Source organism: Lolium rigidum, chromosome 7 (genome assembly GCF_022539505.1).
Source record: "Lolium rigidum isolate FL_2022 chromosome 7, APGP_CSIRO_Lrig_0.1, whole genome shotgun sequence".
Taxonomy (NCBI): Eukaryota; Viridiplantae; Streptophyta; class Magnoliopsida; order Poales; family Poaceae; genus Lolium; species Lolium rigidum.
The window spans coordinates 354233500-354244819 of NC_061514.1; the positions used below are offsets into that span (position 1 = coordinate 354233500).

The window sequence follows — 11320 nt, forward strand, 5'->3', positions numbered from 1 at the left end:
TAGTAACACAACGATAGATCGAAAGCAATAACAACAAAAAACTAGGGATACCAGCTATAAATACAAGCATAGGTGGTGAAGATCTAAAGCATAAAATGAGAGAAAAACTACAAGGCAGCCCGAGGCTTCCGCTGAACATCGGTGGCTTGACATGACCTTTCAAGCGTCGAGACACCACTCTCAAGGACTACACCAACTTGAGCTGGCACACTAAGCAGCCTGACTTGCAGAGGACCACCAACACCCAAGAAATTAGCTAGCTGCGCTAGTGAGAAGACGAAACGTCTAGAGCTCAAAGGGGGAGGCTTCAAGACAACGCCTCTAGGAAGGGAAACGACGCTTGGGAGCGGCGTCTTTGTCGGCACTGCAAAGCCGTGTGGTGCTTTCACGGAAGCTTCAACACACCACCCCAAGAGAAAGCCTATGTCACCAGCTGGTGAAGAACACCGGCATCCCCCGTTCCACGACATCAACTCCGACTACCCCTGGGCTCAAGATCTTGACACGTTCTTCTGCAATGAAGAGTGGTATGTTGGCTTCCCCACACAAATCCTCCATGCTCTCTCATCGTCGCTCTCCGATCATTGCCCCGTACTCCTCGCAAACTATGTGAGTCCAAAGCGCCCCAAAACCTTCCGGTCCAAAAAAAATTGGTTAAAGATGTCGGGTTTTATGAAGGTTGTCCAAGGACCATAGAATGAAAACTTCTCCCACATCGAAGCTTCTCATCTACTTTTCCACAAGTTGAAGCTCTCTCTCAAGGATTGAGATAGTGGAGTAAAAAGCTTTTCCCGGCCTCCAAAGTGCATCTTTTTATGGTCTTGAATATTATCTTGGCATTGGACATTGCCCAAGAATCACCGAAGAGCTCGATTTGAGGAGAAGGCTTAAAAGGAAAATTGTTGGGTTGGCCGTCGTCGATCATGCAAGGAAGCATCAAGTATCAAGGATTACCCATCTAAAGGAAGGTGATGCCAACACTAGATTCTTCCACATCTATGTCAACTTCTGCCGGAAAAAAAATTCATTCATAGGCTCAAGCAGAACAATGGATAGGTCACCAATCATGAAACAAAAAAAATCATTCTAGACCACTTTGCCTCGGTGATGATAAAATGAGCTCCTTGAACCACCGATTTGAATTAGAATCATATTCATGTGCCGGAGTGTGACCACTTGGATTTTATGGAGACTTCACCGAGGAGGAGGTTAAATGCGCCATTCTCAGCTCCGCATGTGACAAGGCGCTATATGGCTTCACCGGTGGTTTCTACAAGGCATGTTGGAGTATTTTCAAGCCAAAGATCATGAATGTGATCCACAACTTCCATTACCTCCGGACCTCGAATCTTCACTGGATTAACTCCGAAAACATTGCCTTGATCCCAAAAAATAGGAAACCTGAGAGATTTCAGATTTTGGGACTATAAGTCACATTCATGTCATTGCTAAATTCATCACTAAAATGATGGTTGCGTGTCTTGCGCCTCACATGGATTCCTTCTGTCAAATGCGCAAAGTGTGTTGTCATAAAAAAAAAGGAGTATCCATGATAACTACATGTATGTGAGAAATCTTTCTTGGAAACTTCACTTCACAAAAACTCCCTGCCTCCTCCTTGAGCTTGATATCAAAAAGGATTTTGACTTGGTTCGATGGGACTATCTTATGCACCTTCTTCATCATTGCGGCTTCCCAAGGTTCTTTTTATTGGGTTTGGGCGCTCCTCTCTACTTTGACCTCGAGTGCCCTCCTTAATGGTGTGGCATGTGACCCCATAAAGCATGGTCGTGGCCTTAGACAAGGAGACCCCTTGTCGCATCTCCTCTTTCTTTTGGCCATTGATTACATCAATCATCTTCTCTCCAGGGCAACCGACCAAGGCATTCTCCACCCCATTCGAGGAAGTGCGTTGGTCACTCGTACCTCCCTATATGACGATGATGCGGCGGTGTTCGTGGCTCCTATCAAATATGACATTACTTTCCTTGCCTCCATTCTCGTAGATCTTGGCAAAGTCACCGGCCTAAGTGCCAATTTCCATAAAAGCCTAGTTGCTCCTATCTGTTGCGAAGATATTAACCTTGATGAGAGGTCCTCCAATCCTTCCCGGCAACAAGAGCAACCTTTCTGATGCGATACTTGGGCCTCCCTTTGATTGTGCACCGCCTCATATGATCCTACATTCAACATCTTGAAGACAAAATCGCCGGCAAACTTGCATCCGAGAATTTGAAAAACGTCAACATGGCGGGTCGAAGGGTCTTAGTTCGGGTCGTCCTCACACCGCAAGCTATCTACCATATTACTTCCACAGCTCCCCCAAAGAAGTCCATATGAGACTCATTGCTCACCTTCGTGCGTACTTGTGGGTGGGATGTTACAAAGTTACCGGAGAAAAGTGCAAAGTGAATTAGGAATAAGAGTGTTGCGCAACAAACTTGGTATCTTGCATCGTGAAAAATATGCAACCACCCTTAAACTAAGATGGTTATGGCTAGAGGGGGTTGATTACAAGAAATCTTGGATAGTCCTTGTAAATCCTTGAAATGAACAAGAACAACATTACTTTTCCGCGGCAACAATTGGCATGGTTGGAAATGGCGAAAAGGCAAAATTCTGGACCTCTTCCTCGCTTCGGTACCCTATGTACATCGTGCCAAAAATATAAAAAAATATTAAGAAGAAATAATTTCACGTTTAGGAAAGCCCTGAAAGACAAGTTTTTGGTTAACAAAATTGATACCAACCAAGGTCTTAACGTGGAGCACATAAAGAGTTTGCCACACTTTGGGAATTGCTTGACGGTGTTCAACTTACCCATCATGATGCTCCTCACACCATCAAATGGAAGTTCACTACCGATGTACACTTATGTTACTCTGCATTGTTACTCTCTCCTCTCTTCCTGATACTCATGTGTGGAAGTGGTCAAAAAATGGAAGTGGTCAAAAAATGGTCTCTTCTCTATCAAATCTGTGTACACTCAACTTTGTAGTAATGGGATAGACAGGTCCTTGAAGCACCTCTGGAAATCCAAACTGCCCATGAAAATCAAGATCTGGTTGTGGTTAATTTGGCACAATGCCATAGCCACTAAGGATAATATGAAGAGGAGAAAATGGGAACGAAATACAAAATGTCAGTTTTGTGATGAGGAGGAGAACATTCATCATCTTTTCTTTACATGTGCAGCAGCAAAATATGTTTGGGGCTGTGTTGCTAGATCCATTGGTGTTGTTAATAGACCTGCCTCCTTTTCCCAATTCTTTTGGTGGTTCCCTCGTTGCCAGACGCAATGTCCAGATTGCAGGCATATCAGCAATCTGTTGGGCAGTTTGGAAACTGCGCAACCAACCCTGTTTTGATGGAAAATTGATCAAGTCCTCCATTGAACTAATATGTTACTCTGTTGTGTTTATAAAATACTGGGCATGTTTACATAACTCTGCAGACCTGGTGGTGAGGCTGCTCGGGGCAAACTCTTCAGGATCCAGCTTAATTCGTGACAATGCACATAATCCCAATGACAATGAAGATCAGAACCGCCGAAGTGATGACAATGCTTGATATCTTGCCTAGAGGGTGGCTGCTCATGACAGTTGAAGATTGGAAGAAGTTTCCTTTGTTGTTGACTTGTTGGTGTTGGTTAGTTGTTTACATGCCTGGACACAACCTTCCACCTTGTTTAATCAGGGGGTTGTTCTCTTGTTTCACCTGTTCATGTGAACCTCTAGTCTTGTACTTTTGATCCAGAACTCGTTTGAGTCTGGCTCCCCCCTGAACGCTAGCAGTAGGCGGTGCCCCACCCCCCACCCCCACCCCCCTTCTGTTCCTGGATGCTTGCTGTAGCTCTTACCGTTATATCTCTATAATGAAAATCGATTCCACTGAGTGGGTTCGCGTTGAAAAAAAACACTAGCGATGTGAACTACTTTGATGCTTCGGTGTGGAAGGTTTGGACTCCTCCGAAGTGCAATTTTTTTTTGCTTGGCTTGTGATGCAAAATAGAGTTTGGGCCGTCGATAGACTTTAAAAAAAGGGGGGGATGGCCAAATTGTGAAAATTGCCCTCTTTACAACCAAATTCAAGAATCGGAGTCTCAACTTTAATACAAATGTAGATTCATCATACAGATTTGGAAGGAGAGCTTTCCGTGCTGTGGTATTCATGGTATGTTGCCGGTGGGATGGGCAAATGAGGAGTCCATTGATGATTGGTCGATGAAGATAGCCCTCCAAAGAGGAAATGAAAGGAGAGCTATGACCTCCATGACCATGCTTGTCTCTTAGGAAATTTAGAAGGAGCATACTGCAAGAGTTTTTCAGCACCATTCTTCTCCCGCGGCCATTGTATTCAAGAAAATCAAGGATGGGGCGAGAGCTTGAAGTTTATACAGTGTGCCTTTTTTGGATAATGTAATTTGGAACAGGGCATCCCCACCAGGTTCTTCCAAAGAAACTGGCTGATCCTTAAGCAAGAGATCATTGCTGTAGTCAAGGTTTCCTTTGCTAACGGAGTCGGTGATACCATCATTGCGTTTATCCCCAAAGTTAACAATGCTTTTGATCTCAAAAGACTTCCGTCCAATCTCCCTCTGTAATGATGTACTATACAAGATATGTCTCGATGTGTCTACTCAACCATCTTCGCCCACTCCTCGATGATCTTATCCTGCTAACACAAAGCGCCTTCATTGCTGTCAAGCTCATCGCAGACAACGTGCTGATTGCTTTCGAATGTTTTCACTCTATTCAAAAAACAGAAAAAGAGCTGACAACAACATTATGCGCCTACAAGTGAGACCACTCAAAAGCCATAAACCGTGTGGATTGGAGATATCTGGGAGGAATCCTTCTCAAGCTGGGCTTCCAAAAAAAAAGTGGGTGCACCTTGCTACCAAGCTATCACAACTACTTTTTTCAACGTTGCCAACTTCTAATGTCTAATTTGCCAGTTTCGAAAAGCTGTAAGCGTTCACAGCGAATCAAGAAAACCTGGTGATTTGCATGGTGATTGAAATGACCAACAGAGCAAAAGTGACAGGACAACAGATTTCACAGTTGCAATTGCATGGTGATTGTCATCACCAGGATGGTCAATATTTCAATAATTACTATTCCATATCAGTGAATCTTCAGCTACACTTCACAGTTGCAAATGTCTGCTTTTGCAGACATAATAGCATATCATCCCCATCAGCTAACGTCCTTCTTTGAGCATCATGTTCTTCTCCAATATAAATTTCCCTTCTTTGTACTTCTGGTCCTCACTGTAAGCTTTCGCCTGCAATTGTTCAATTAGTGAGGACATCATCATAACAATCACAAAATTTGATGTAAGCAACCTAGGATCAAGCAGAAAGATCGCATGATCTTTTTTAACCTAAGAATTTCACAAGATTTGATTTCGATAATACTTAAAGGAAAAAATCCTGTGCATGACCTACGAAGAGAGTATCTGCTTTTATTTACTTCGCGTTCTTGGTTTAGTCAAAGTATATAGGAACAAATAATCAACATTTGTAATACCGAAATCATATAATATGAAAATATATTTACGACGATTCCAATAACATAGATTTTATATTATAGATGTTAATTTTGGTGAAGTAAATACAAACGGAGCGAGTATATGCTTGTGGCTTGCTCTAGCCTACATGCCAATGGCAGGCTCAAGGGAACGGACAACACATGCCCCTACAGCCTGGAGGAGCCTTTGTACTAGTATTACCACAGGCAGACAATAACAAGATCCTGATAAACTAATGATCTGCATGATTCCATGGAGAATGCAGTCCTCCCAGGACATGAAACATGACATTAGTGTCATGCTATGAATAGCATGTGGACTTTGTTATGCTTCTATTGGAAAAAAATGGAGCTCAATCAACACGATAAGGGCAAATGTTAACTTTCTGCCCTGTTAAGAACAAAATGGATTCACCATATCTCTCAACTATTACATCATTATGAACTTCATGTACCCCTCCGTCCCAAATAAGTTGCTCAAGTTTGTCTAGATACGGTTGTATCTAGACATGTTTTTAGTGTGTAGATACATCCTTATCTAGAAAAAGTTGAGCAAGTTATTTTGGGACAGAGGGAGTACAATAAACTAACCCTCTTAACTGACGGCACCAAGTTACGGGCTTCCTATAGGCAGAAAGCATAGCTACATTGGTTCCCATTTTCCTTTGACAACAGTGAATTAAAGCATGCACATGTGCATGTGTTTGGTAATCCAAAAAGGATTTGCATAAGCAGATACTTTAGGAGACAGAAAGACCCGTAATCATTTGAGCATGAATTAGTCTACAGAAGAAATATGTGCATGTTAAATTACAGCACTGTGCAACCTATACTCTATTGCCAACACAGTTCTGAATAAAGTGGTCCTCTAGAAACACAGAGGTCATACCTTACAGCTTTTGTGGCAGGGGACGTGCCTATGGCACCAAGTAGAGCTAACCAACTAAGGATATGCATCATCTCGGTTTTAGTTTCTTCCTTTAAATTAGCAATTCGGTTGACCTATTGTTAGGCTTTGATGTGATCAGCCTCCCCATACATAAAGGGACTTGGCAGTAGGGAATATAGTCAATCAAGAGAAACCATAATGAATAACCCCAGTCTCCAGTTCTCTCCTATCCCTGGCAGCCAAGCTGTACAAGGCTATCTTCTCCAGGCAGAAGTTGCCCCAGTATGAACCCCAATTCATATCAGAAGTATTATTTTACAGGATGGTGTTAGGATGCTTCTTAGATGAATATACTATAATAGGTTGACAAACTTGCATGCTTTAACTTAAATGAATCGTTCATTAACTAAAATGAGAAGTGAAACTTACATATTTCCAACCAAGGAGCCGTTGGCAGCAGCTACAGTAGATATCATTCACTGTATGCAATCCAGTCAAGAGATGACGATCCTCGTTGGGACCAAGACTCACATTCACCCTGGACGTGACATTCACCCAGATTAACATGTCAACAAGAGTCGGTAGAGGTTTGGTAGTTCAAATGTTGGATGGTCAATTACTCATACAAACTCACTCCATGATAAGATCTAATGTAAATGTTAATAGCCATAATGCTATTTCACAAATGTGTTTGCTAGATAAGATAGAAGCATTGTCCGAATTACATGGTTCCTCAAAATTGGTTCAGTATTTTTTGCAAATGAAGAAAGTGCACGATACTTCATTAGCAGGTTGTACTGATTCCACAAAATGTTAGGCCTGACTTTTATTGGCATTTAGTAGTTGGCCAGCATCAAAATCGACCCTGACCAAGCTCTCTCGGTTGATAACTTTGGATTGCCTATCCCCATTAAGTGCCATCCTGTCAGTCAAGTGATCTCTAAAGCACAACTGATGCTACTTGGCCTTTCGATTTTAGCTCTCCAACCTAAGATCAGAATTACCTCAGGAGGCAGTTGATTACCAAAGTTATTTGTTTGTTTTCTATTTCATTTGATCTGTATCCATCACAGGTTGAGATGACATTCATCGCTGCACACATCCGACACTGCCATATAGACTTATAGAAATGACCATCATGATTCTTCACCCTCAGTCACAAGTTCATAACCAAAACTACCTCTAGGAAACAACATTTCTATACTAGAGAACAATTATCTTACATCTATGACGAACCTAAATCAGTATGGCTACAAACAGTTCATGTAAGCTTTGCAGGGTACAATTTTACCATCTCTTCTCTATACTGTCCGAATGCCTGGACATGAGAGACGCTAAGCATTTCCAGAATAGCAGCATTGCACCGATCACACGACACGTGGTGGGGAAAGTGGAAAAATCAAAGATGGGGAAAGAGAAAGGATAGCTCAGCTCACACGCTATCGAAGAGGTAGGCGCGGCCGTGGCGGCCGCGGAACTCCTTGGAGACGATGTCCTCCGGCGAGGCGGAGTCAACCCTGCAGTACTTGCACTTGAACACCTTGGGCCCCGGGAGGTACTCCAGGAACAGCATCCCCATCCCGCCTCCTCCCACGCAGCGAATTCCAACAGGAGAGGCAAGCGGCAGGAGATTCCCCTTCCCCGGACCAAAATCAGCAATCGAGCGGCGAGAGACGGCGTGGCCACTAGATCCTGTCAAATCCCGAATCGGCGGAATGGGAGGCGGGTGTCGGGCCCGATCGCCATGGATGTGGGGCGGGATCGGCCCCGCGGCGGTGGATTCGGGTGGTGGATTTGGTTGGGGGAGAGGAGTGGGGTTGGGAAAGCGTGGGCGATGAACAGATGGCCTTGTCTTGGCGTTTCGAGTTGGTTTCTTTCCTTCTGGTAGTTTCGCACGTTTGCTTGCCTGCAAAGGCCACTTCTTGCCATCCCTTCCCATTTATAGGAGGATGATGTGGTTTGGTGGTTCATAACTTCCATTCTATTTCATGTTCATCTGATCAAAGTTTGGACGGTGGCATAATAACAAGCAATGTACATTGTAGTATCCAAAGTTTCTTGGCGTCATTTCAATATGTAATTTTGTTTTGTTTATTATAATATGTATACTATTTTACAAGAATTAATATTGTAATTGTGAGTGATTTATATGTTTGTATTTTAGAAGACGTTTGCTTATGGTCATGGAGGAATTTACCGAACTATCAAACATATCTACTTCTACCTCGGACCCGATAAGTTTGCATTTTGTTTGCCGGTAAAAGTCTCGTGTATCTATGTACATTGACCTTTTCTTCTGTGAACCCTGCGCAATGATTTGTGCAGAAGATGCATTTCGACTTGTCAACTCTACCATGCGGGGTCTTGGACAGAAGTAATTTGCATTTATTCCTCTCTTAGTGTAAATATCTTATGCCACCAACGAAATCCACTCCCCGGTGGATCTGGTTGGGGAGGAGTACGGTTGGGAAAGCGTAGGAGACGAGGAACTGATGGCCCTTGTCCTTGGCGTTTCATACGTTTGCCTCCTCACATCGGCCACTTCTTGCCACCGCTCCAGATTTATAGGGGTCGATGGCGTGGTTTGGTGGTTCGTGAATTGGGGCAGAGGAGTGGGATTTGGAAAGCTTACGCGATGAACAGATGGCCTTGTCTTCGTTTCGGGTTGGTTTGGTAGTTTCCCACGTTTGTCTGCTTCCAAAGGCCACTTCTTGCCATTCCACCGGATTTATAGGAGGGTGATGCGTAACTTACATTTCATTTCAGTTTCTCTCTCATAGAAAGCATTAGTCAAAAGTTTGGACGGTGGCATGCCAACAATCAATGTACATTGTAGTATCCAAAGTTTCTCGGCATCATTCCAACATGGAATTTTGTTTTGTTTATTACAATATGTATACTGTTTTGCAGGAATTAATATTGTAATTGTGAGCGATTTATATGTTTGTATTTTAGAAGACGTTTGCTTATGGTCGTGGAGAAATTTACCGAGCTATCAAATCTATCTACTCCTACCTCGGACCCGATAAGTTCGTATTTTGTTTTCCGGTAAAATTCTCGTGTATCTATGTACACTGACCTTTTCTTCTGTGAACCCTACGCAATGATTTGTGCAGAAGATGCATTTCGACTTGTCAACTCTACCATGCGGGCTCTTGGACAGAAGTAATTTGCATATATTCCTCTCTTTGTGTAAACATCTTATGCCCCCAACGAAATCCACTGCCCGGTGGATTCGGGCGGTGGATTTGGTTGGGGAGGAGTGCGTTTGGGAAAGCATAGGAGACGAGGAACTGATGGCCCTTGTCCTTGGCGTTTCATACGTTTGCCTCCTCACATCGGCCACTTCTTGCCACCGCTCCAGATTTATAGGGGGCGATGGCGTGGTTTGGTGGTCCGTGAATTGGGGCAGAGGAGTGGGGTTGGGAAAGCTTACGCGATGAACAAATGGCCTTGTCTTCGTTTCGGGTTGGTTTGGTAGTTTCCCACGTTTGTCTGCTCCCAAAGGCCACTTCTTGCTATTCCACCGGATTTATAGGAAGGTGATGCGTGATACGTCTCCAACGTATCGATAATTTCTTAAGTTTCATGCTTGTTTTATGACAATACCTACATGTTTTGTTCATACTTTATATCGTTTTTATGCATTTTCCGGAACTAACCTATTAACGAGATGCCGAAGTGCCGGTCCTCGTTTTCTGCTGTTTTTGGTTTCAGAAATCCTAGTAAGGAAATATTCTCGGAATTGGACGAAATCAACGCCCAGTATCTTATAATTCCACAAAGCTTCCAGAACACCGGAGAGAGACCAGAGGGGAGCCAGGGGGCCCCACACGCCAGGGCGGCGCGGCCAAGGGGTGGGGCGCGCCCCCCTAGTGTGTGGTCCCACCACGGCCCCTCCGAGGTTGCCCTTCCGCCTACTTAAGGACTCCGTCGCGAAAACCCTAAAAGAATAAGCCACGATACGAGAAAAGTTCCAGAGCCGCCGCCATCGCGAAGCCAAGATTCGGGGACAGAAGTCTCTGTTCCGGCACGCCGCCGGGACGGGGAAGTGCCCCCGGAAGGCATCTCCATCGACACCACCGCCATCTTCATCAACGCTGCTGTCTCCCATGATGAGGAGGGAGTAGTTCTCCCTCGAGGCTAAGGGTTGTACCGGTAGCTATGTGGTTCATCTCTCTCTCCCATGTGATCTTTATGTGATCATGAGCTTTGTGATCTAGTTGAATATCATCTATGTGCTACTCTAGTGATGTTATTAAAGTAGTCTATTCCTCCTTCATGATGTAATTGTGATAGTGTGTGCATCATGTAGTTCTTGGCGTAGGTTATGATTGTAATCTCTTGTAGATTATGGAGTTAACTATTACTATGATAGTATTGATGTGATCTATTCCTCCTTTCATAGTGTAATGGTGATAGTGTGTGCGCTATGTTAGTTCTCGGTATAATTGCAATGATCTATTATGCACTCTAAGGTTATTTAAATATGAACATCGAATGTTGTGGAGCTTGTTAACTCCGGCATTGAGGTGCTCTTGTAGCCCTACACAATGAATGGTGTTTGTCATCCAACAAGAGAGTGTAGAGAAAGTAGTATTTGTTTATTCGAGTTATGTGATCAATGTTGAGAGTGTCCACTAGTGAAAGTATGATCCCTAGGCCTTGTTTCCAAGCACTGAAACTCCGGTTATTTACTGTTCTGTTGCATGTTTACTCGCTGCCATCTTTATTTCAGATTGCTATTACCACTCATATACATCCATACTACTTGTATTTCACTATCTCTTCGCCGAACTAGTGCACCTATACATCCGACAAGTGTATTAGGTGTGTTGGGGACACAAGAGACTTCTTGTATCGTGATTGCAGGGTTGCTTGAGAGGGATATCTTTGACCT

The 11320-nt window shown here is 43.6% G+C and overlaps 1 protein-coding gene across 1 annotated transcript; it reads right to left on the minus strand.

Annotated features, from left to right (window-relative positions):
- Positions 1-4987: 4987 nt before the first annotated feature.
- Positions 4988-8318, minus strand: LOC124676505 (putative yippee-like protein Os10g0369500). Its single transcript, XM_047212549.1, has 3 exons — positions 7857-8318; positions 6850-6958; positions 4988-5286 (listed from the first exon to the last, which is right to left on the minus strand). Exons 1-3 carry the CDS (start codon positions 7997-7999, stop codon positions 5203-5205), a joined length of 336 nt encoding a protein of 111 aa, XP_047068505.1. The 5' UTR covers positions 8000-8318; the 3' UTR covers positions 4988-5202.
- Between the last annotated feature and the right edge of the window lie 3002 nt (positions 8319-11320).

Bases quoted from the DNA above. Each gene is read 5' to 3' on its own strand.
- LOC124676505 (XM_047212549.1), bottom strand. From the start codon at position 7,999: ATGGGGATGCTGTTCCTGGAGTACCTCCCGGGGCCCAAGGTGTTCAAG. The intron at 6,959-7,856 runs GTGAGCTGAGCT...TGTCACGTCCAG, and splicing joins GCCTACCTCTTCGATAGCGT to GGTGAATGTGAGTCTTGGTC. The intron at 5,287-6,849 runs GTAAGTTTCACT...GAACAATTGCAG, and splicing joins GGCTCCTTGGTTGGAAATAT to GCGAAAGCTTACAGTGAGGA.